The following is a 26,707-nucleotide window of genomic DNA, read 5'->3' as shown; positions in this document are numbered from 1 at the left end:
GTTTAGGATGGATGTGCAATTGTCCGGTCTTGTTCTGTTTGAACAAACTCTGTTCTAATCCCCACCCGCTCCACCCCCTCATCCTTTCATCCAGCGGCAGCTGGGATACACAAAGATTGCTCCAAGATTTATAAGGAACAGTTTCGCCAGAGGCTCCCCAGAAGTGCAAGAAAGAAGTCCGAACTTGCTACCCGAGCGGTTCGAGGTCTTTACTAAGACGGTCTCCGCCGTTTGGAAATCCGAGCACATCTCGCAGGAAGCTCCTAGCTATTAGAGGGAAAGGAGTGTTGAATGGATGGCAGCGAGTCATTACTTAAACTCCTAAGGCTGTGCGTGCTAGAACGGTGAAAGAGCGGACGGCTCGTCCTGCAAACGTGCCCTTTTGTAACTACAGTTCCTACATTTGCGGTATATATCTCCACTACATTTCCTCTGCTATTTAGCTACTTACTTTTCCAAAATATACTAATTAGAAGACTCTCTCGGCTAAAGGAGTCAACTACCATCGCGGCAATATTTGCCCTTGCAGAAGAATTGAAACGAGACGGAATATTAAAGAAGAATTAGTGATCATTTGAAGATTAAAAAGACCTAGGGTTTAATTATTGAAGGACTGTTAAAAGTTACTAGTATCAGACAATAATCCATGCGTTTCCTGTGCTCGGGCTGTACCGGGATGGACGAAGGTTTGTCACCATTTGGGAGCTTGGGAAGGAGTACGGGCACCGCGTCTTCCAGGGTGCACAGTATCGACGCGATTTTGGGATTTACCAAAGATGAACCGGCTCCCCGTTCAACCTTCCCTTCCAGCAGGAACTCCAGGATTGTGGAAGAAGGAGTAAAAGGCACCGGCCGGGATTGTTGCAACAGAGCGTCAAACTCAAAGCATGAACAAGAGAACTCAGAACGTTTTGACGGTAATAAAGTGTTTTGCTGCTATCAAATATTTTCTATTCAAATTAAATTAGCTTCACCAATGCCACTGGCCCCAACACGTTTTGTTAATATAAATGCAACAATTAAATTCCCATTTGGGTAAAACTCGTCAAATTGTATGATTACTTGGTAGCAATGAAAGATTTGTTCAGTAGGAAACGCTCAGTTTTATTTCCAACCAATTACAAAACTCACGACATATGTCACTGATAATAAGCCCTGATTCCGGTCCTTCTTAACAAAACTGTTTGCTATTAACGATGCTAAGCAGGAGGCGGTTAACGGTTTCTTTACCTTGGGTTTGAAACCCTACTGCAATTGTACAATGTGTTGTAAATAAATACGTACTTAAACCCACCACCCCCACTGGGGCGTAGGCCGCCAAATGCAGCTCGCTAGAATCCTTACTCTTGGGCCAGTTTTTCACGTTGTCCCCACTTGTAGCCCATCTTCGAAGTTCCTTCCTCTCGCAGGTTTGATGACCTTGGAGATTCTGCTGCTCTGGGGTTTTTAATGGGATGGAGTTACTAGCCCCATGCCCAAACCTCTACCGTTTGAAGCCAGGTTTTGCACCGTCCATGGCGGACTAGGTAACCGTGTAATTTGCTTCTTTTTCAAAGATCACTTCTGTACGAACAGCAACGGGGAAGGTCTCCGGCCAGACATAGTGAAAACCAAGCAACATGAACATAACCTATCGGACGAGGAACAGCCCAAGAAGAAGCACAGGAGAAACCGGACAACATTCACCACGTACCAGCTTCACGAGCTGGAGAGGGCGTTTGAGAAATCCCATTACCCGGACGTGTACAGCAGAGAGGAGCTGGCCATGAAAGTCAACCTACCTGAGGTTCGGGTGCAGGTGAGGCTCTGTTACCTCCTGTTGCTGTGTTCTGGTCATTATAGGAAATTATAGGCCAGTTACAACGCATGCGGAGTGTTTGATAGCTCTGGGCCTGTACTCACAGGAGTTTAGAAGAATGATTTTATTGAAACCTATCAAATATCCAAAGGCCTAGATACAGCTGACGTGGAAAGGATACTTCCAATAATGGGGAAGTCTAGGACCAAAAGTACTGCTTCAGAATAGAAGGACGGCCATATAGAACAGACACGAGGAAGGATTTCTTTCGGCAGATGGTAGTGAATCTAGGGAATTCATTGCCACAGTTGGCTGTGGAGGTCAACTCATTGGGTATATTTAAAGTGGAGATTGCTAATTTCTTGATTAGTCAGGGAGTCAAAGTTACGGGGAGAAGGCAGGGGAATGGGTTGAGAAGGATAATAAATCAGCCACGATGGAATGGCGGAGCAGACTCGATGGGCTGAATGGCCTAATTCTGTTCCTATATCTTCGTCCTTATGATACTCAGCCGTTCACCACACTCCGTTATTAATTTCCCTCATGGACTCTGAGTAATAATTCAATATAAAATCATAATGTATCGTTAATGACAATATCAAGTTTTCGAATCATCTTCTCTATTTCAAAAGTTAGTGTTAGAATTTTTTACAGATCGTGAGATAAGAGTTCAAATTGATCGTTAAAGCACAAATATATTTATTATTTTCACCAGGATTCTTTTAATTGTACCATTTCAAATGCCAATATTTATTTTCGTTCGATCGCCCAAGTTGTCAAACAGTTTCTTACTGTAAACTCGCCAACTGACCTATGCATTCAAGGGATGAGTTAGGCTCGCTGGGAATGTTTTTCTTGAATAAAGGATGAACTGAACTTTGCCAGCAAGCCAGCGGTTTACTTAGAGATTACCTTTTCTGAACTGGAGGGCCACAACAGGTAGTTCGAAAAGAGCTTTCGCATTGATTGAAAATGTGATTTATCAAAGCAGAAGAATGCATTTTTGTATTCTGTAAAATATGGGTGTTCGATGGCTGGCGCGAGCAACCTATTTCCATGCTGTATCAATTGGCTTGTAATCATAAGGTGTCCAAACCTTAACGATCAGTGAAGGCTGCACAGTGACTTTATATTTTAAGAATGCCAGGGAGGTTGACTAGAGTGTTGGAAGACTTTGTACCCAGTTCTATAGATTTTGCTTTCATATTTTCACTTACTTTTTGGCACAACAGCGTGCCAACGAGATATAAATTAATAACCCTCCCGCTTAAGCGGAAGAACGGCACATCAGGAGCAGTTGAAGTACATTCCTTCAACAAAAGTCCTGTTTGATATGTTGAATTGGTAAACGAAAATCTGTATATACAGCTTGGCAAGTTTCTACTCACGCGTGCCTGAAACATTTGGTGTTCATTATGAAATATTCTCCACCTCAAAGTCAATGATTCTGAAATATCGTGAATAATTATCTAGTCTTATCTTATGGGAGGGGGTCGTTGGTGGAATGCTTTGCTAGTTACAGTCAGTAACATTTTGAAGCAATACACACAAAATGCTGGAGGAATTCAGCAAATCAGGCAGCATCAATCGAAATGAATGAACAGGCAACGTTCAGGCCGAGACCCTTCGGGGATGGAAGGGAAGAAGGAAGACCTCAGAATAAAACGTGAAGGAGGGGAAAGGAGGATGGCTAGGAGGTGATAGGTGACGGCAGGTGGGGGGGGGGAAGGTAAAGGGCTGGAGTAGAAGGAATCTGACAGGAGAGGAGAGTGGACCTACGAACAGCTCAGAACACCGAAAGTAATTAATGGTTTACATTTTCACGTTGAAAATTCAGTACAGTACCCAGCAAAGAGTCGTACATAGAACTCAACTAATTAGCATTTCCGTAAACAATTTAATAAAATCGTTTTAATTGAAAGTTGATTTGCAGGGCATTTTAAAACTGTTTACCATTAAACGCGCTTGATGCTATACACTTGAGGAATCGAAATTGAACAAATTTATATAATTCTACTGCTCTGCACTCGGCGGTGAATTTTGGAATGGGGGTAAAGCCTTTGTGACATTTTTGCAAAGGAAACGTTTCTGTTTAATTAAAAGATCGTGTTCTCTTTCACCTAAAACGCACAACTTAAGTCCCTTGTTTTCTTACAATGTTTTTGTTAATGCAATTTCAAGGCAAACTAGTAGGTGAAATAAATCATGACAGCAACCGGCAATCTTTCCTCCCTCACCCCCTTCATCAAAAAGCTTGAATCGAAATCGAAGTCAGATATATTATCCTGATGTATGTTGTGAAATTTGTGGCCGCAGTACTGTGCATAAAATTTGCTATAAGTTATAAAAAGAAATATATATAAATATATACAATACCTAAGTATTATATAATAAATATATAAAAATAAATAGTATGGGTCTGTGGATTCATGCACTACTCAGAAATCTGATTGTGAAGAGAAAAAGCTGTCCCTAAATTGTTGAGCTTGTCTTCAGGCTCCTGTACCTCCTCACTGAAGGTAGCAATGAGAAGAGGGCGTGTCATGGATGGTGAGGGTCTTTATTGATGGACGCAGACTTCTTGAAGCATCATGTTTTGAAAATGTCCCCAGTGATGGGAAGGCTTGTGCCCATGATGGAGCTACCCGATCTATATCTTATCCGAGTTTTATTCGAGAAAAAGCATTTCAACAATTTAATACAAAGGCTTTTCTGCATAAAATATGATTCTAGGCTAAGAGTTTACAAAGTCGACTTTGGCAAGGAGGAGGGAAGAGAACTTGGACTCCAGGGCATGGGAGAAATTTTGCCATCCAGTAAAACTGAAATTATGAAGAAACATTCTAATCATTTAATCTGAGTCTTTAGCTCAAGTCTCACTTTCTACTTGTGTGTCTGTCATAACCAATTTAAGTTACACAGAACAAACTCAAGTGTACTCAAGTGTTATGATCCAATTGTTTTATCTGCTGGGATCAAAATCAGTAAAAGACTTTTGCCACTATCTGCTGTACATCATTTCATATTTTTAAATGGATTGCATTGTCATTGAGTAAGTTTAATCAGAATCAGGTCTATTATCATTGACATATGTCATGAAATTCATTGCATTGGGGCAGCAGTACAGAGCAATGCATAAAAATTACTATAACATTATGTATACAATATACACAGTATATACATACCTACAGTAGTGTGAAAAATTCTTAAGCTCCCTAGCTCTCCCTTGGCTTCCAGACCACATCTCCAGTGCCCTCCTCTCCCTTCCTGGCCATTAAGTAAAAAAACTATAAAGAATTTTGATTTGTGATGCTCAGTGAAAGAAAAGAGGACCTGCAAATTCTCAAAGAATTGCAAAAACTAGTCAAATCTATTTAAAGCTACAACAAGAATTATTTAATTACAGTAAAAATAATTTCCTTCAACAATTTTAGAGCGAATATTAGTAGTCCAACTATTCACTACTCCATTGCTTTTTCACCTTTCAATGAGATGGATGGGCTTGGTGCAGTGATAGCAGTTTCTCAACATGAAGCTGAACCCCCTCAGGAGGAGTCTCAGATCTCCATGTTCAGTAATTTATAGTCTGTTTCATTGCATTGAAAGAAGTTGGGCACTTGCACTGAAACTGTGCTCTGCTAAGTATGATGTTAGAAAGGCAATAAAGAACATCTTGATCTTTTTCCACAGTGTAGGATAGTGTTCGGTGATTTCTCTCTGTAACCAAAGTCTAGGTTCTTTTTTTGAACTTCGGCTTGAGCTCGAAGTCATTTTGTAGAAAGATCAGTTCTTCCTCCATACTTCCTGTTAATTTCTCATTACAAATGTTCAGGAATGGATTTATTACCCAATCTGGAATTTGGATTGAGTGAAGATCCTGAAATCTCTTTGCCATGTCTTATTGCAGTTGTCCCAGGTGGGCATAGTATTATAGGAGATCATCATGTGCTATACTTTATGCTTTTCCAGGCTCAGAAATTGGAAAAAGTCAAGCTGAACAAATTTGCACTTAAATAGGGTTAACCTAGGCAGAAAAATGGAGACAACTGGTATGGCTTTGAAAAACTCACATAATTTCCTTGCAATTGAAGACTGACTTCATTAAATTTTACGAATAATTTTGACACATAAGTAACATCATACCTATGGTATGTGTGTATGTATATATTCATTCATTCATGTGTCATATGATGTAGGTGATCATGGTCTTTCCATGATCATGATTACTCTTGGCAATATTTTCTACAGAAGTGGTTTGCCATTGTCTTCTTCTGGGCAGTGTCTTTACAAGATGGATGACCACAGCCTTTGTCAATACTCTTCAGAGGTTGTCTGCCTGGTGTCAGTGGCTGCATAACCAGGACTTGTGATAGGACCAGCTGCCAATGTCAACGCCCATCATCTGTTCCCTTGGCTTCATGTGACCCTGATCCTGGGGCGGCGGTGGGGGGGGGGGTGCTAAGCAGGTGCTACACCTTGCCCAAGGGTGACCTGCAGGCTAGCGAAGGGAGGGAGTGTCTTACCCTTCTCCTTAGTTAGAGATGTATCTCCGCCCCATCACCCAATATAATAAACTTAGTAGTGCAAGAAAAAGCAAAATAGTGAGATGATGGAACTGAAGAAGCTGTTTGTAAAATGTTGAGTGTGTGTACCTTCTCTCTGATGGTAGTAATTAGAAGTGAGCATGTCCTGGGTGATGGGGGTCCTTACTGATGGATGGCACCTTTCTCAGGCATCACCTTTTTGCAGGTGTTATTGTTAGTGGGGATGCTAGTGCCCATGATGGAGCTGCCTGAGTCTATGGTCCTCCGCAAGGGCCAGCACAGAAATATATGTGGATTAATTGGTCAATCCCTTTTGCACAGCCTTTCTCTAAGATCATGGCTGAACTTCTGCCTGAGGACCTCTCTCCTGCACTAATATTCATTCCATTAAAATTCCAAAATGTTGCTCATTAACTTCACTAGACATTAGTAATGTGACCACTCGAACAGAATCAGAATCAAGTTTAATATCATCGGCATGTGTCGTGAAATTTATTGCCTTTGCAGCAGCAGTACACTGCAATACGTAATAGAAAAACCTGTGAATCACAGTAAGTATATATATTATGGTTAAATTAAGTAAGTGCAATAATAGAGATTTAAAACAAAAGGAGTGAGATAGTGTTCATGGGTTCAATGTCCATTCAGAAGTCAGATGGCACAGGGGAAGAAGCTGTTCCTGAATTTTTGAGTGTGTCTTCAGGCTTCTGTACCTCCTTCCTGATGGCTGCAATGAGAACAAGGCACGACCTGGGTGATGGGAGTCCTTAATGATGGACGCTGACTTTTTGAGGCATTGTTCCTTGAAGATGTCCTGGATGCTATGGAGGCTAGTGCCCATGATGGGGCTGACTAAGTTAGAGTATGATGTCCTAAGAGGTTATTCTCTTAATGGAGAACACGTGCAGTGAGTTTGTTGAATTTAGGAGGCCGATGCATGCACAGCCACCATTGTCCTTGACAGATCAGGCTCCAGGTCTGGTGGCATGGAATGCAAGATGACTGAGGACCTTTCTCTGCTGTAGCCTTCCTCCACCTTCATTGCCATTGTGATGTCATCACCTTTTGGCAGTTTCACCGTTGAGGTCTTAGTTTTTTAGATTATGAAGACACGTAGTCCTCTTTTATTGTCATTTAGTAATGCATGCATTAAGAAATGATACAATGTTTTTCTGGAATGATATCACAGAAACACATGACAAACCGACTGAAAAACTAACAAAAAACACGTAATTATAACATATAGTTACAACAGTGCAAAGCAATACCATAATTTGATAAAGAACAGACCATGGCATGGTAAAAAGTCTCAAAGTCTCTCGAAAGTCCCATCATCTCACGCAGACAGTAAACCTCCAGCGCCGCAGACTTGCCGATGCAGCATCCTGGAAGCATCCGACCACTGTCTGACTCCGAGTCCGTCCGAAAACTCCGAGCCTCCGACCAGCTCTCCGACACCGAGCACTGAGCACCATCTCTGCCGAGCGCTTCGACCCTGGCCCCGGCAACAGGCAATAGGCAAAGCTGAGGATTTGGGCCCTTCCCCTCCGGAGATTCTCGATCGCACAGTAGCAGCGGCAGCAAAGCAGGCATTTCAGAAGTTTCTCCAGGTGTTCCTCCGTGCTTCTCACAGCTGTCTCCATCAAATCAGGATTGTGGACGACCCCTAGTTAACACATACAATATCATTCGGAACGGCCACGCACGCTGTGTCGCGTTGCCATCTTCTCCTCCCTCCTCTTGGATCGGTCTTTGTTCCATCCCCTCCTTGACCTTACCGTGACCTTTCTAGCACCCAAGTGCTAGACAGCTAAATTCTAGACGTTATCACTCTTGGGATATCGAGTGCTCACAAGCCTCTACCACGCCAAGGTGACGATCCTCAGAGGATTACATTACAAATAGATTAAAGGCAGATTGTGTAAATGCAGATTGAAGACTGACAATTATACTGGACATGTTCTCTGCAATTTAAAGAAGGTGTTAAATGGAATAGTTTTAGTAAACTTCTGCCCAACAAGATGCCTGAAATTTTACTAAAAATCAGTGAGGCTTCATGAATCGAACTTTGCCTAAGTCATCCATATGAGACAGGTGGGGAGGAAGGTGAGGACTGGAGAATTCACTTTTTTTCCCAACTAAAATCAGAAGAAAGAAATGGGAAGTCAGTGTAGCAGAGCTAACACTTGTGAAGTGGCACATGGATGATAGAAAACTGGAGGGCTATGTGGGGTGGGGGAGAAGGGTCAGATTGATTTTAGAGTAGGTTCAAAGGTCAGGACAATATTGTGCCGAAGGGCCTGTACTGTCTTGTAATGTTCTATGTTCAAAAGTTTGACCATTCATTATTTTATTCAAATTGGCACAATTGTTTTATTTGACCATTTAAAGTCTGTAGAAGTAAGATGGGTCTAAAGTAGTAGGACAAAATTAGTTAGGGAAGTGAAAGATAAGTTTAAGGTACAGGACATAATTAATGTGTAAACACTTGTATGAGTTTTGAATTAGAACATAGAGCAGTAGAACTCTTGAACAGGCCTTACAGCCCACGGCCTCTGTGTAGAGCTGTGTCCACAACCCTCTGCAATTTCTTGTGGGCACCTGCAGAGCAGTTTCCATACCAATCCATTATGCATTCAGATAGAATATTTTCTGTTGTGCATGGATAAAAATTAAACAAATCCTTTTTATCAAGATACAAACCCACCCCCTGCACTGATTTCACTGCTGCTGCCTAATCATGGGACAATTTACAATGGCCAATTAACCTATCAATCGGTGCATCTTTGAACTGTGGGAGGAAACAGGAGCACCTGGAGGAAACGCATGCGGTCACGGCCATGGTCATACAAACTCCTTACAGGCAGCGGTGGGAATTGAACCTGGGTTTCTGGTACAGATGATCCATTCCCATTAATTACCTGCATATTCATGTGCCCCTCTAAAAGCCTCTTGAATGCTGCTTTTACCACCACTCCAGGCAGTGCGTTCCGGGCACCTACCACTCTGTGTAAAAATAAAACTTGCCCTGCATCTCCTCTTTAAGTTTTCTCTCCCTTCATAACTATACAGGTACTATATGCCAGATATCCCAATCCCACCCTGCAAAAACTCATTTCAGGGAGGTAGCACCACCATTTCAGCACCCCCGCCCCCCCCCCGCAACCCCATATCACCCCCCCCTCGACCTCCAAGGGTGTATGTAATACTTTGATTAGTGATTTTGTCTAATCTGTAAACCAAATTGGATATATGCAGAAAATGTGACATTAAATTATGTACATATTATATTATCATGTTTATTCTATTACAACCTTAAGCAAGTCTACAGGGAGTTTGGCCTCATCACATTGGACATCAATAGAGTAGCTCCTTAGCAGCTAGCCAGCTAGTTTAAATAACGTTAGCTACGCTAATGAACGAATGACACCTGTTAAACTCACCTCAACATGTCTTTTACATTTTAACCCACCATGGGCAGTAGAAAAGTCACTGTTGCAAACAGTGCAGCGAGCAACACTGTCATTATTTTTGAGGTCAACTGTAAAGCCCGCCCACAGCGAAAACTGATAGGTCTACTTAGCACGAAGAGACCAATCAGGATGCTCGCTCTAGCTCTAGCTCTCCCTTTCCCTCTCGTTCTCAAAAAAAATCGATTTGCGGGATATTGTATATAATTTCCGGGCATCAGGGAGCCGCTATCTATATGCGGGAGACTCCCGGAACTTCCGGGAGAGGTGGGATGTCTGTATATGCCCTCTAGTATTCAACACAAAGTGTAATGCCATTTGATCTCACTCATCTGGCAGATAGCTGTCAATCTCTCTAAGCTTCAAACAATCATTATATCACTGCTGTTAAATTATTTAAATTTCCCACAGAAAATTAAAACTTCTGATGTGAATGCCTTCATTGCTTGCCCTTTTTCATCACACTTCTTTCTTCATCTATTCCTTCACTCCCTCTCCATTCCTTGCTCTACATCTGATCTGGCAATAATTTGAATTGGGTTATTATCCTCACATACAGTGGAAAACGCATCTTGCACAATTTTCTACAGCTCAGATCATTACAGTGTATTGAGGTAGTACAAGGTAAAACAATAACAATGCAGAATAAAGTGTAACACCTACAGAGAAAGTGCAGTGCAGATAGACAATATGGAGCATGGTACAAGATCACAACAAGGTAGATTGTGAGTTTGAAAGTAAACATTATCATACTAAGAACTTTTGTATCTTCTTGCTCAGTGAAAGAAGGGAGAAGAGAGTATGTCTAGGGAGGGTGTGGTCTTTGATGCAGGTTGTTTTACAGAGACAGTGAGAAGTATAGACAAATTCCATGGAAAGGGAGGCTGATTTCCGCGATGTGCAGTTTCTTGTGTTCACCTGCAGAGCAGTTCCCTTACCAAGCAGTTATGCATCCAGATAGAATATTTTCTATGTACCTCAATAAAAATTGGTAAGGGTCAATGGGGACATGCCACATTTCCTCATCCTCCTAAGACAATCAAAGCATTTGTGAGTTTTCTTGGTTGTGGAGTCTATGTGGTTGTCACCACTTCCTCCTCTGCCATATCTCTATTTCTTTCTCCACCAAGCAGCTGAAGAAGAGAGTGGAAGAATTCGGGTAGAAAAAGTCATTTTTTTTTCTTAAACACTGCTCGGGGAGAAGGGTCTGCACTGCGCAGGCGTGTGACGTAGCGCGCCAAGGTTTAAAAAGCAGACCACCATATACAGCGGCCATCGTCGGAGTGGACTGAGTCAGAGTGGACTGAGTCAGAGTGGGATGGCTTTGGCTCAACAGGCTTTGGCGAGAACAGGCAGAGGCCAGGGTGGGTTCCGGTAAGTTTTTTATTCAGATTGTCTAGCGTAGAGAGAATGCCAGGCAGGATGTTGGAATGCTCCTCTTGCAGAATGTGGGAAGTCAGGGAGCCCTCCAGTGTCCCTGACAATGACACCTGCAAGAAGTGAATCCAGCTGCAGCTCCTAACAAACCACGTTAGGGAACTGGAGCAGGATCTGGATGACCTGCAGATCATTCAGGAGAATGAGGAGATTATAGATAGTAGCTACAGGGAGGTAGTTACGCCAAAGGAGCAGAGGACAGGAAATTGGGTCACTGTCAGGGAGGGAAGAGGAAAGGGCAGGCAGAGCAGAGTTCCTCTGTGGCCATTCCCCTCAACAACAAGTATATCGCATTGGATACTGTTGGGGGGGATGACTTACCCGGGACAAGCTGCAGTAGCCGGATCTCTGGCACTGAGACTGGCTCTGCAGTGCAGAAGGGAGGGGGGAGAAAGAGGAGAGCAGTAGTGATAGGGGACTCGATAGTTAGAGGTGCAGATAGGAGGTTCTGTGGTTGTGACAGAGAATCCAGGATGGTTTGTTGCCTCCCGGGTGCCAGGGTCAAGGATGTCTCTGATCACTTGCATGACATTCTGAAGTGGGAGGGTGATCAGCCAGATTTCGTAGTGCAGATCGGTACCAATGACATAGCAAGGAAGAGTGAGGAGGTCCTGGAGAGTGAGTATAGAGAGCTTGGTAGGAAGTTGAAAAGCAGGGCCTCAAGGGTGGTAATCTCAGGACTGCTACCTGTGCTACGTGCCAGTGAGGGTAGGAATAGGATGCTCTGGAGGATGAACAAGTGGCTGAGGAGCTGGGCTTCAGATTTCAGGATAATTGGGACCCCTTCTGGGGCAGGTGGGACCTGTACAAGAGAGACCGGTTACACTTGAACTATAGGGGGACCAATATCCTTTCAGGGAGGTTTGTTAATGCTGTTGGGGAGGCTTTAAACTAGATTTGCAGGGGGATGGGAACCAGAGTGCCAGAGCTGACAGTGTGGCTGGGGTGAAAATAAATGATGTTAAAAGTTCAAGCAAATCCGCTGATAGAAAGGTTGTGAGTGGTGGTAAAAATCTTCTGAGGTGTATATATTTCAATGCTAGGAGTATTGCGGGGAAGGCGGATGAGTTGAGGGTGTGGATTGACACATGGAATTATGATGTTATAGCAATTAGTGAAACTTGGCTACAGGAGGGGCAGGACTGGCAGCTTAATATTCCAGGGTTCCGATGTTTCAGATGTGATCGAGGCAGAGGAATGAAAGGTGGGGGAGTAGCATTGCTTGTTAGGGAAAATATTACAGCAGTGCTCAGGCCGGGCAGATTAGAGGGCTTGTCTACTGAGTCCTTATGGGTGGAGCTGAGAAACAAGAAAGGTATGGCCACATTAGTGGGATTGCATTACAGACCACCCAATAGTCAACGAGAATTGGAAGAGCAAATCTGCAGAGAGATAGCAGGCAACTGCAGGAAACATAAAGTTGTGGTGGTAGGGGATTTTAATTTTCCATATATTGATTGGGTCTCCCATACTGTTAGGGGTCTAGATGGTTTAGAGTTTGTAAAATGTGTTCAGGAAAGTTTTCTAAATCAATATATAGAGGGACCAACTAGAGGGGATGCAATATTGGATCTCCTGTTAGGAAACGAGTTAGGACAAGTGACAAAAGTCTGTGTAGGGGAGCACTTTGGTTCCAGTGATCATAACACCATTAGTTTCAACTTGATCATGGACAAGGATAGATCTGGTCCTTGGGTTGAGGTTCTTAACTGGAAGAAGGCCAAATTTGAAGAAATGAGAAAGGATCTAAAAAGCGTGGATTGGGACAGGTTGTTCTCTGGCAAGGATGTGATCGGTAGGTGGGAAGCCTTCAAAGGAGAAATTTTGAGAGTGCAGAGTTTGTATGTTCCTGTCAGGATTAAAGGCAAAGTGAATAGGAATAAGGAACCTTGGTTCTCAAGGGATATTGCAACTCTGATAAAGAAAAAGAAGGAGTTGTATGACACGTATAGGAAGCAGGGAATAAAAGAAGTGCATGAAAATACTTAAGAAAGAAATCAGGAGGACTAAAAGAAGACATGAGGTTGCCTTGGCAGTCAAAGTGAAGGATAATCCAAAGAGCTTTTACAGGTATATTAAGAGCAAAAGGATTGTAAGGGATAAAATTGGTCCTCTTGAAGATCAGAGTGGTCGGCTATGTGCGGACAAAGGAAATGGGGGAGATCTTAAATAGGTTTTTTGCATCTGTATTTACTAAGAAAACTGGCAGGAAGTCTATGGAATTAAGGGAAACAGGTAGTGAGATCATGGAAACTGTACAGATCAAAAAGGAGGAGGTCCTTGCTGTCTTGAGGAAAATTAAAGTGGATAAATCCCCGGGACCTGACAGGGTGTTCCCTCGGACCTTGAAGGAGACTAGTGTTGAAATTGCAGGGGCCCTGGCAGAAATATTTAAAATGTCGCTGTCTACAGGTGAGGTGCCGGAGGATTGGAGAGTGGCTCATGTTGTTCCGTTGTTTAAAAAAGGATCAAAAAGTAATCCGGGAAATTATAGGCCAGTAAGTTTAAAGTCGGTAGTAGGTAAGTTATTGGAGGGAGTACTAAGAGACAGAATCTACAAGCATTTGGATAGACAGGGACTTATTAGGGAGAGTCAACATGGCTTTGTGCGTGGTAGGTCATGTTTGACCAATCTATTGGAGTTTTTCGAGGAGGTTACCAGGAAAGTGGATGAGGGGAAGGCAGTGGATATTGTCTACATGGACTTCAGTAAAGCCTTTGACAATGTCCTGCATGGGAGGTTAGTTAGGAAAATTCAGTGGCTAGGTATACATGGAGAGGTGGTAAATTGGATTAGACATTGGCTCAATGGAAGAAGCCAAAGAGTGGTAGTAGAGAATTGCTTCTCTGAATGGAGGCCTGTGACTAGTGGTGTGCCACAGGGATCACTGCTGGGTCCATTGTTATTTGTCATCTATATCAATGATCTGGATGATAATGTGGTAAATTGGATCAGCAAATTTGCTGATGATACAAAGATTGGAAGTGTAGTAGACCGTGAGGAAGGTTTTCAGAGCCTGCAGAGGGACTTGGACCAGCTGGAAAAATGGGCTGAAAAATGGCAGATGGAGTTTAATACAGACAAGTGTGAGGTATTGCATGTTGGAAGGACAAACCAAGGTAGAACATACGGGGTTAATGGTAAGGCACTGAGGAGTGCAGTGGAACAGAGGGATCTGGGAATACAGATACAAAATTCCCTAAGAGTGGCATCACAGGTAGATAGGGTCGTAAAGAGGGCTTTTGGTACATTGGCCTTTATTAATCAAAGTATTGAGTATAAGAGCTGGAATGTTATGATGAGGTTGTACAAGGCATTGGTGAGGCCAAATCTGGAGTATCGTGTTCAGTTTTGGTCACCAAATTACAGGAAGGATATAAATAAGGTTGAAAGAGTGCAGAGAAGGTTTACAAGGATGTTGCCGGGAATTGAGAAACTCAGTTACGGAGAAAGGTTGAATAGGTTAGGACTTTATTCCTTGGAGCGTAGAAGAATGAGGGGAGATTTGATAGAGGTATATAAAATTATGATGGGTATTGATAGAGTGAATGCAAGCAGGCTTTTTCCATTGAGGCAAGGGGAGAAAAAAAACCAGAGGACATGGGTTAAGGGTGAGGGGGGAAAAGTTTAAAGGGAACATTAGGGGGGGCTTCTTCACACAGAGAGTGGTGGGAGTATGGAATGAGCTGCCAGACGAGGTGGTAAATGCGGGTTCTTTTTTAACATTTAAGAATAAATTGGACAGATACATGGATGGGAGGTGTATGGAGGGATATGATCCGTGTGCAGGTCAGTGGGACTAGGCAGAAAATGGTTCGGCACAGCCAAGAAGGTCCAAAAGGCCTGTTTCTGTGCTGTAGTTTCTATGGTTCTATGGTTTCTATAGTTCTTAATGGAAGGCTATGTTGTTCAGTAAAGTCCCACACCTTTGGTTATCAATTTCCAATTCCAGCAACATTCCAAACATTAGAAACAGATAATTCCATGAGAAGTCCTATTCCAAAAGATTCTGGACCAGTGGCTTTCATCATGACAATTAGACGATAAGACAATAAGACCATTAGAATCATAGAGTAGGCATTCAGTCCGGAGTCTACTTTGTCATTCAATCCTGTCTGATTTACTTTCCCTCTCAACGGCTTTCACAGTAATAATGTATGTGCCTTATTTGCTACAATTGATAGGCTTACAACCTCGTATCAGTAGTACCTGCACTTCCTTCTACAAAGTCATGTAATGACCTTGCGTTCGTTCTTCCTGTCAAAATTCAGAAGATTAGACATGCTGTCAGTGTCTCTGCATCAGGTCAGAAGTCCGTGTCGTCCTTTCATTCACTTAGAACTGATTTAGTTAACTATAAAGCTCCAGAAGAAATTGTGTTACACCTGAAATCTTCCCCCTATTTCCTTGACATTTCACCTACAACCTTCTTAAAATATGTTTTTAATTGCATGGCACTAGACATTCTGCAGCACTTCTCTTCCATCAGGCTACTTCCCAAAACCCCTGAAAACTAGTTATTAAGCCTCTTTTTAAAAGAAGAACGAAGATGTCTCAGTAATTAATAATTACAGGCTATATCAAACTTACCATATTTCAGTAAAATCATTGAAAAGGTTGCTTATCAGAAACTTAAGACCTTTTTGGCACTAAGCAACTGGTTGGATGTTCTCCTGTCCGGATTTCGACAACACCATACCACTGAGACTGTTTTGGTCAAGATTTTAAATGACATCTGCTAGGCCCCACCTCCCCCTCGTACCCCATCTGTTACTTATTTTTATGCACACATTCTTTCTCTCACTCTCCTTTTTCTCCCTCTGTCCCTCTGAATATACCTCTTGCCCATCCTCTGGGTCCCCCCCCCCCCGTCTTTCTTCCCGGACCTCCTGTCCCATGATCCTCTCGTATCCCTTTTCCCAATCACCTGTCCAGCTCTTGGCTCCATCCCTCCCCCTCCTGTCTTCTCCTATCATTTTGGATCTCCCCCTCCCCCTCCAACTTTCAAATCCCTTACTCACTCTTCCTTCAGTTAGTCCTGACGAAGGGTCTCGGCCTGAAATGTCGACTACACCTCTTCCTAGAGATGCTGCCTGGCCTGCTGTGTTCACCAGCAACTTTGATGTGTGTTGCTTGACTACTGTAATAGTGTTTTCACAGGTCTCTGTAAAAAAAAATCCCTCAGACAGCCGCGGCTCATTCAGAATCCTGCTGCTAGAGTCCTCACTAAAACTAAAAAAGTAGAGCACATCACTCCAGTTCTCAGATCGCTACATTGGCATCCTGACCATCAGAGGATTGACTTTAAAATATTACCAATGGTGAATGATCGAGAGCTAAAATACATGTCCGATCTCTTGCTGCATTATGAATCTTCCCGAGCTCTCAGGTTGTTTGGAGCTGGTCTGCTTACCGTCCCCAAGGTCAAAACTAAACATGGTGAAGCAGCTTTTAATTACTATGCTCCACATATCCAGAATAACCTTTCAGAGATCTGAAGTCTGCCCAACTTTAAGTTCTTTTAAACTGAGGCTTAAAACTTCTCTTTTCGCTGTTGCTTTTAATTAGAATCTCCTGCACTGTAACTTCTATTTATCATAGCAGTTTTTGTGTGATTTTATTCTCATATATTGTCTGAAATTTGATTTTTTTAATATCTTGTTCTATGTAAAGCACTTTGAGCTGGCTTGTGTTTGAAAAATGCTAAACAAATAAACTTGCTTGTTTCTCCTACTATATTCAAGTTTGCTGATGACACCATTGTTGTGGGACATATCAACGGTTGTGATAAATCAGCATGCAGGAGGGAGATTGAAAAATTTGGCTGAGTGGTGTCATAACAACAAGTTCTCACTCAACGTCAGCAAAACCAAGCAACAGATTGTAGACTTTAGGAGAGGGAAACCAGAGGTTCGTGAGCCAGTACTCATCAGAGGATCAGGGGTGGAGGTGGTCAGTGACTTTAATTACTGGGTGTCACTATCTCAGAGGACCTGTCCTGGACCCATCATATAAATACAATTGCAAAGAAGGCACAACAGCGCCATTACTTCCTTAGCAGTCTGCAGAGATTAGGCATGTCATCAAAAACCATGGCAAACTTCTATAAATATGTGGCGGAAAGTGTAGGAACACCAATGCCTTTGAGCAGAAAATTCTCAAAAGTTAGTGGATTCAACCCAGTACATCACAGGTAAAGCACTCCCAAGCATTGAGCACATCTACATGAAACATTATCATAGAAAAGCAGCATCCATCATCAAAGATCCTCACCACCCAGGCCATGCTCTTTTCTTGCTGCTGCCATCAGGTAGAAGGTACAAGAGCCTCAGGACTCACACCACCAGGTTCAGGAACAGTTCCTACTCCTCAACTATCAGGCTCTTAAACGAAAGAGGATAACTACACTCATTTTATTTCCGGTGTTCCCACATCCAATGATCTCACTTCAAGTACTCAATCTTGTTATTTCATGCTCTCATTATTTATTGCTATTTATTTATATTTGCATTTGCACAGTTTGTTGTTCATTGATCCTGTTTACAGTTATAGTTCTAGAGATTTGCTGAATATGCCCACAGGAAAAAGAATCTCAGGGTTGTATGTGATGGCATGTCTGTTCTCTGATAATAAATTTTACTTTGAACTTTCTCTCCACAATCTTTGACATCCTTACTAATCAAGAATCTATCAACCTCTGCTTTAAGTATACCCAATGACTTGGCCTTCTATGGTAATAAATGCCACAGATTCACCACAGTCTGTCTAAAGAAATTCCTCCTCATCTCTGTTCTAAAGGCATGTCCTTTTATTCTGAAGCTGAGGCCTCTGGTCCTAAACTCTCCCACTAATGGAAATGTCCTCTCCACATCCACACTATTTTGGATTGGATTCAATGAGATCCTTCTCAGTCTTCCAAACTCCAGTGAGAACAGACCCAGATCCATTGAAACTCTTCTCATCCATTAACCCATTCGATCCATGGGGTGCCTTTCCTGGGAGAAGATGCTGACGTTTGTCTGTCCATTCCACTAATGAACTACAACCAGTCCACTGGTGCTTTTGAGGGTAATACATGTCACTGGAGCATAGAGGGCAAAGATCTCAATGCTGCATGATAGATCATAAACTAGAATCAAGACAAGTTTAGGACCAAAAAGGATAGAAAGACTTGCATATATAAAACACACATAAAATGCTGGTTATACCCAACCTAATGGCATGAACAGCAATTTCTTTAACTTTTGATACTTTCTCACACCTCCCCTTCTCCCTTTTTCCATTCCTTATTCTGGCTCCCCTCTTACTTCTCCTCCCCTGCCTGTCATTCCCCACTGGTGCCCCTCCTCCTCCTGTTTCTCCTATGCTCCATGCTTCCCTCCTATCAGATCCCCCCTTCTTCAGCTCTTTACTTATTCAACCTATCCTCTCTGTTTCTTGCTTCACCTCCACCCCCACCCACCAACTTTCCCCTTCACCTGGTTATGTCTATCACTTGCCTGTTTGTATTCCTTTCCATCATCCACCTCCACCTCCTAATTCTGGTTTCTTCCCCCTTCCTTTCCAGTCCTGATGAAGGTTCTTGACCTGAAGCATTGACTGTTTATTGCCCTCCACAGATGCTGCCCGACCTGCTGAGTTCCTCCAGCATTTTGTGTTTGTTGCTCATAAACTTTGTATTGGGTTTGAGGTCTTGACCTTTTGACTTCTTTGTTCCTCAGATGGCAAAGATTTTGATGGCACACTGGTTTTAATCGTCAGTGTCTGTCTTCTTGTCCTTGTTTTCCAAGGTTTTATTTTGGGCATTTATTTGCAACAGTGTGGTTTTGTGTAGTGAGGCAAGTTGGTAAAAGATCTTTCAAAATTCAAAGTAAATTTAATAGCAAAGTACATATATGTCATCATATACTACCCTGAGATTCATTATTTATTTATTGAGATACAGCACAGAATAGGCTCTTCCAGCCCTCCGAGCCGCACTGCCTGCAATCCCTCAACTGAACCATAGTTTATTAACGGACAGTTTACAATAACGGACCATTTAAACTTCATAACCCCTTTGGACTGAGGGAAGAAACTGGAGCACCCGGAGGAAACCCATACAGTCACGGGGAGAATCTACAAAGTCTTTACAGACAGGAGCAGGAATCTTGCAAGCATTTACAGGAAGATAAATTCAATTGTATTTCTTTACGTAAAGTTATACATAAAGACTGGTAACCAGTGTGCAAAAGACAAACTCTGCAAATAAAAAAAAATATTAAAATTCAAAGCTCAAAGTAAATTTAAGTACAGTATATGTCACTATATACTACCTTGGGATTCATTTTCTTGTGGGCATTTACAGGAAGATAAAGAAATATAATAGAATTATGAAAATATTATATATATAAAGACTTAACCAACGTGCAAAAGAAGACTGACAATGCAAATATAGGTGAGGCTGCCGAATTGGAATCAGAGTTTCCCATGGCTGGGGGTGGAGACTTTAAAGACAAGTTGCCCTTGTTTCTGCAGAGCGAGGGGAAGGAGTGTTCTGGAATGTCGAATGAGTCCTCTAGTGAGGGGTGAGCATTCTGAGTTGGTATTGGCCCTCGCCTCCCTGGTGAATAAATGGCAAAGTGCCCAGGTTGAAAGTCCCAGTTATTGTAGGGCTCAGAACATTCTCGGGGGAAAAACGCTCACGCCCGGCGGGGAAGAGGAGTGTGAGACTTGAGCAGAGCAGAATTCTCAGATGCTGGATGAGTGGCAGTGCTCTGATGACATAAAAAGACAGAGATTGATAGAGATTCTGAGGGGGACAGATGCACAGTGGCGCAGAACCCCTTTGCTACTTCCGCAGGCTGCATGCGAGCGCCAGAGAATGTTTTTGGCGCAACGGGAAGCCCAATGGAGCTTACGACGGGGTTTTGGAACATGTTTCAGGAGAAGGGGGAGTGTGTTTTTGTGTTGTGTGCCTGACACCGGTGTGAGCTGGGTTATTTGTTTGGCAGAATATGAAGAGAGAAGATGCTGGAGAGAACAGGTCGTAGGATTTGACCCGGTGGGGGACCATGATTCAACAGGGCAAGATGCCAGGGTGTAAGGAAGATCGGTGGATATGGTTAACTTTTGGAAGAATTGAGCTCCAACTTGTGCACATTTGACTGTTTAATTATAATGGGCTCTTTTTGGTTTTCCTTTTCTTTATTAACCCTTTAAGTTAAGATTCATAAATATAATTCTTTTACTCGTATGCAGTGTGCTGTCTGCTATTTCTTGGTACTGAGTTGTAACAGGGTAGCAAATTACACAGCATCCGCATAAACTGAGGTTTGGGATGGAAGAGACGTCTCAACCTCACGGGTTTGGCAGGACTGGAGTGTGAATTCCCTAGACTTGCGTGGCCAAGGATACCGCGTGGTTTCACAAATTAAAAATAATACTGAGAACTTGAGTTGTAAAGAGTCTTTCAAAGTGATTCTGCCTGTTGTAGAATCATTTCAGGGTTGTGGTGATTGATGTTATCCATATTGGTTCAGGAGCCTGATGGTTGTAGGATAATAACTGTCCCAGAATTGGGTGGTGCAGGACATGAGCTCTGTGCCTCCTGCTCAAATGCACTAGTAAGAAGTGGGCATGGCCTGGATGGTGGGGCTCTTCGGATTCTGCTTTCTTGTGTTAGCACCCCTTGTAGATCTGCTTCATGGTGTGGAGGGCTTTATTAGCTTAGTAATGGTGGAGGTGCAGAGTTATCTGTATTTGCTTGACGACTTTTTTTATATAGGCATCCGTTAGTCTCATGAGACCATGGATTTGTGCCTTGGAAGGTTTCCAGGGTGCAAGGTTGTATGGAAGACCAGCAGTTGCCCATGCTGCAAGTCTCCCCTCTCCACAGCACCCATGTTGTCCAAGGGAAGGGCATTGAGAGTATGCGGGCAGTGGGCAAATCAGCCCTCTTGTGCTTTTTGATCTACTCACTTGAGATTCAATTTCACACAACCCTGCCACTTTGATCTGGCCCACACCCTCATTAACCATGTCCAATACTCGCCTTTCTTGGATCTTGCCCCTCCTGACAAAGGTAATCGGGTTTGTGGGGGTGTGGCCAGGGTTAGTCGGGGTGTGCCTTGGGTTTGTAGGGGTGTGTGCCCCCTTGTATGTTAGGATTAAGTGTTGGGCTTGTGGATGTATATGTGTGACTGGGAGAGGTATGGCTGCGGAGTTTTGGGTGGTGAGGTATGAGCTGCAACCCATACAGCTTGGCACCGGTGTCGTCGCAGAGCAGTGTGGGGGTTAAGTGCCTTGCTCAAGGACACAACACGCTGCCTCAGCCAAGGCTCGAACTAGCGACCTTCAAATCGCTAGACGAACGCCTTAACCACTTGGCCACGCGCCAACACTGAAGGTGTTGACGACTGAAGTTGTAATAACCTTAGAGTCATAGAACACTGCAGCATAAGAACAGGCTCTTTGGCCAAAATGTCATTCTGACATTGTTTATGGAATGTTGTCAAGAAATAGTCTCCCACATGCCCCCCATATGAGGGGTATAGACAAGGATAATGCAAGCAAGCATTTACCACTGATGTTAGGTGAGACTAGAACTGGAGGTCATGGGTTAAGGTTGAAAGATGAAATGTTTCAGGGGAACATGAGGGGTAACATCTTCACTCGGAAGGTGATGTAATTGTGGAATGAGGTAGAACAGTAGAAGTGGTGGATACATGTTTGATTTCAGCACTTAACCAAATTTCTAAGATGGTAGGGGTTTGAGGCCTATGGTCCAGGTGCAAGTCGATGGGAGTAGTCAGTTTAAATGTTTTGGCGTGCACTAGATGGGCTGAAGGGCCTGTTTCTGTGCCGTCGTGCTCTGCGACTACGTGCTCTTTACCCAAGTAGTACCCTGGTGGAGCTGAAGTGTTCCTCTAATGTGAGTGATAGCTAGCCTTGCTCCGCTCCAGTCTGCACCAGAGTTTCATCTGTGCTGGAACTTGTTTTTTTTTAAGAGGTACAGCACAGATCAGTCCCCCTCCGTCCCAATGTCCCCATCACCCAGGACCTGCCCTCTTCTCATTGCTACCATCAGTTAGGAGGTACTGAAGGCACACACTCAGCGATTCAGGAACAGCTTCCTCCCATCTGCTATCCAATTTCTGAATGAACATTGAACCCCTCTACACGACCTCACTACTTTTTATTTCTATTTTTGCACTATTTATTAAAATTTAACTTTTAATATATCTACATACTTTAACAGTTTTATTATGTATTGCTGCTGTATAACAATAAATTTCACAACATATTCTGCTGATATTAAGGCTGATTCTGATTCACACCACTCAGCAACCCATGCCAGCCTAATCACAGGACAACTTACAATATCTAATTAACCTACTTTGGACGGTGGGAGGAAACCAGAGCATGTGAAGGAAACCCACACATCCATAGGGAGGGCATACAAACTGATGACAGACAGCACCAGAATTGAACTCCGAACTTAATACCTTGAGATGTGCGTGCATTGTGTTAATGGCTACGCTACCAGGACCTGTTGGTTAACATCAAATTTCATGGCACCCTGAAGCAGATGTGAAATGGAGGCCATTTTCTGAGGAAGCCAAATCTGTGAAAGATTCTACATAGTTCCAAGTACATTTATTATCAAGATACTGTATGTATACTGTATACAACCTTGAGATAGCCACAAAACAAATAAACCCTACAGAACTCAGACTGGAGCTATCTCTACACTCTTAGAACCTACATTTAGGTCCCCTTCATGCTCCATCTCTAGTGATTCCCTAATCGTTCTCTTGTAGGCATTCTCTTCCTGGCCAAGGATGTTGGCCTCATCAAACCTTGGTCTACATGAATATGGTAGACATTGTTCAGTGATCCCACTTCGTCCTGCTCTCAAGTTTTTTAAGGCGCTCTTATGTTCTGCTATCGTGATCTTCAATGGCCTTCCAGTCTCACCAATATAGACGGTAGACAATAGGTGCAGGAGTAGGCCATTCAGCCCTTCAAGCCAGCACCACCATTCACTGTGATCCTGGCTGATCATCCACAATCAGTACCTTGTTCCTGCCTTCTCCCCATATACCTTGACTCTGCTATCTTTAAGAGCTCTATCTAACTCTTTCTTGAAAGCATCCAGAGAATTGGCCTCCACTGCCTTCTGAGGCAGAGCATTCCACAGATCCACCACTCTCTGGGTGAAAAAGTTTTTCCTCAACTCTGCTCTAAATTGTCTACCCCTTATTCTTAAACTGGTTCTGGACTCACCCAATATCGGGAACATGTTTCCTGCCTCTAGCATGTCCAATCCCTTAATAATCTTATATGTTTCAATCAGATCCCCTCTCATCCTTCTAAATTCCAGTGTATACAACCCCAGTCGCTCCAATCTTTCAACATATGACAGTCCCGCCATCCCGGGAATTAACCTCGTGAACCTACGCTGCACTCCCTCAATAGCTAGAATGTCCTTCCTCAAATTTGGAGACCAAAACTGTACACAATACTCCAGGTGTGGTCTCACCAGGGCCTTGTACAGCTGCAGAAGGACCTCTTTGATCCTATACTCAACTCCCCTTGTTATGAAGCCCAACATGCCATTTGCTTTCTTCACTGCCCGCTGTACCTGCATGCTTACTTTCAGTGACGTAATATTATATACACATAATTGAGAAAGGAATGGAGTGCAACACAACAAAGTCAACCTCCAGCTAGAACAGTTATTGTGCCATTCAGTGGCAGCTTAAATGAAAAGCGAAGACAAATTTGCCAAAAATGTGGTGTCCACGTAATAGCAAAAAGTGAGGAGATAATTAGAAAAAGGCAAAGCAAAGTGGCACTGAGAAGACCTAAAGGGAGTTGTGTACTCCAGACCTCTATCACCATGTCAAAAAGTACATATTGGTGAGACTGGAAGGCCATTTGCCTTCAACTCCATCTTGTAAGATAGTTTGCTGAGTATGTGCATGACTGTATACCTCACGCCACTGGAAGCCATGGGAATGACTGAATTAACTGATCATCGATAGCAATTAAACTAAGTATTGTGAGCCTGGAAGTAAAAGTGAAATTGTCAGCTGGGTAGTGCACACATCAGCAATCAATTGTTCCATGTCAGAAAAACTGGCAAAACAGTTAGTATGAATTTTCAAGTTTATTGTCATTCAACCATACACATGTATACAGCTAAATGAAACACTGTTCCTCTGGGACCAAGCTGCAAGAAGTATATTTATCACATACAGTTCATAAAATAGTATTAACACAATAATATGGACAGATAATATTCTCCAGATGTACAAGTTGACATAGTGCATATATGATATCTAGTTAAATATACAACAGTTTTGCACTGTTACTGGCGCTTTCATAACTAATGTATACTGGGTAGGTAGCAGGGTGTTCAGAAGTCTCACAGCCTGGGGGAAGAAGCTGTTACTCAGCCTAACAGTCCTTGTTCTCGTTCTGATACTGCGGTAACTTTTGCCTGACGGTAGGAGGTCAAAAGGTTTGTGGGCCAGATGGGGTAGGGGGGTGGGGATAGGGGGTTGAGGATGGGTCCTTGATAGTGCTGATGGCTCTGCGAATGTGGCAATTCTGGTATACGTCCTGGATGGGGAGGGGATTGTGGGTGAGGGAAACCAGCGATTCTTTCAGCAGTCCACACAATCCGTTGCAAGGTCCCAAGGTCAGAGACCTTACAATTCCCATATTTTATATAAATGTCAAACTAATATGCTCTTGTTTCAGGTGTGGTTTCAAAACAGAAGAGCCAAGTGGAGGCGGCAAGAGAAGTTGGAAACCAGTGCCATGAAATTGCAGGATTCGCCAATGCTGTCCTTCAACAGATCATCGCAGTCTTCAGCCATAGGCCCTCTGAACAGTAACTTATCAATGGATCCTTGGCTCACTTCACCAATGTCCAGCACAACTGCATTACAGAACCTCCCAGGTTTCATGACCACCACAACACAGGGCTTGCAGGGCAGCTATACCCCTCCGCCTTTTCTAAACTCCCCAGGCTTAGGGCATACCTTGCAACCCATGGGCGGCATCAGTCCCTCCACCTTTCAGTGTGGGACCCCCTATGTGGACAAATTTCCTCTGCAAGATGCAGAACAGAGACACTCCAGCATAGCTTCCCTCAGAATGAAGGCCAAAGAACACATCCAGTTCATTGGGAAAAGCTGGCAGACCATCTGAGGCAGATTGCAGAGGTCTTTTAATGATCCTCTACTATTGCTTAAAATGCTGATCAGAATTTTAAAATTTGAATGTATAAAGCTGTTATTAAGTGTCAAAGAAGCATAATCTTTTTGCATTATTCCTCAGAATTTTAATTAATCTGTTTTTATTTTTGTACATCTGTTGCTAACTATGTATTTGTTGTAGATGCAATAATTTTGTGTTTCTCGTGGTCTGTAGTTTCCTAAGCGAATGTCAGATAAGTTACAAATTAATGGTTTAAACCACTGTTAATATTTTTGTACATTTTATATCGATACCCTGTTAAAATATGCATTTTATTGTAGAAAGATTCACAAATAACAAAGGAAATCTGAGCCAACTTTTTAGCAAATTATCTTTTCTGCAAGTAATTAAAAATAGAACATTAAAGTTTTAAATTTTGGAAAAAAAATATAGATGTACAGTACTTTATGCCTTGAATTTTGTTAGATTTTTGACTTTGACTTTTTGGGTTACTCTAACTACTCCTGCAGTGACTTGCTGAAGCTATGAAATTATTCTTCCAATTGGATGGCATCCGTTAGTCTTGCAAGACCATGGATCTGCGCCTGGAAAGTCTTCACAGGCCTAGGTATGGTTGTATGGAAAACCAGCAGTTGCCCATACTGCAAGTCTCCCCTCTCCACGACACTGATGTTGTCCAAGAGAAGGGCATTAGGACCCATACAGCTTAGCACCAGTGTCGTCGCAGAGCAATGTGTGATTAAGTGCCTTGCTCAAGGACACAACACGTTGCCTCGGCTGGGGCTCGAACTCTCAACCTTCAGATTGTTAGTCAAATGCCTTAACCATTTGGCCATGTGCCCAATTAGGTCACTTTAAAAAGAAAACTCCATCAGTAAAAATGCAAAAGGCTCTGCAAATGCTGAGTAAATGCAGAGTAAAACACAAGAAGTGCTGGAGCAACTCAGCAGTTCAGGCAGCATCTGACAAGGAATAAACTGTTTCTATTTTGGGCCAAGACCTTTCATTAGGAGTCATGGTGGGTTTTGGCCCAAATTATTGACTGATTATTCCTCTACATGGATGTTGCCTGCTCTGCTGAGTTTCTCAAGCATTTTCTGTGCGTTACTTCATCAATAATAATGGATTTGAGGTATTTCTAAATTTTAAGGAGTGCATTTTTTTTGTTATGCACACAAAATCATGGAGGAACTCAGCAGGTCAGGCAGCATCTCTGGAGGGGAATAAACAATTGACATTTTGGGCT

At 42.8% G+C, this 26,707-nt stretch overlaps 1 protein-coding gene across 1 annotated transcript; it reads left to right on the top strand.

Moving 5' to 3' along the window:
- The first annotated feature begins 676 nt into the window (after positions 1 to 676).
- Positions 677 to 25,452, top strand: rx3 (retinal homeobox gene 3). Its single transcript, XM_072252114.1, has 3 exons — positions 677 to 917; positions 1,557 to 1,798; positions 25,000 to 25,452. Exons 1-3 carry the CDS (start codon positions 677 to 679, stop codon positions 25,450 to 25,452), a joined length of 936 nt encoding a protein of 311 aa, XP_072108215.1.
- Positions 25,453 to 26,707: the final 1,255 nt, after the last annotated feature.

The sequence above is a fragment of the Mobula birostris genome, chromosome 3 (genome assembly GCF_030028105.1).
Source record: "Mobula birostris isolate sMobBir1 chromosome 3, sMobBir1.hap1, whole genome shotgun sequence".
NCBI lineage: Eukaryota > Metazoa > Chordata > Chondrichthyes > Myliobatiformes > Myliobatidae > Mobula > Mobula birostris.
The sequence above is the reverse complement of the archived record's forward strand: the minus strand, read 5'-3'. Positions and strand labels throughout refer to the sequence as shown.

What these genes read in the sequence shown, in the direction of transcription:
- rx3 (XM_072252114.1), top strand. Translation starts at nt 677, where the DNA reads ATGGACGAAGGTTTGTCACCATTTGGGAGCTTGGGAAGGAGTACGGGC. An exon ending in GAACTCAGAACGTTTTGACG is followed by an intron (nt 918 to 1,556) that starts GTAATAAAGTGT and finishes TCTTTTTCAAAG; the next exon opens with ATCACTTCTGTACGAACAGC. An exon ending in TACCTGAGGTTCGGGTGCAG is followed by an intron (nt 1,799 to 24,999) that starts GTGAGGCTCTGT and finishes CTCTTGTTTCAG; the next exon opens with GTGTGGTTTCAAAACAGAAG.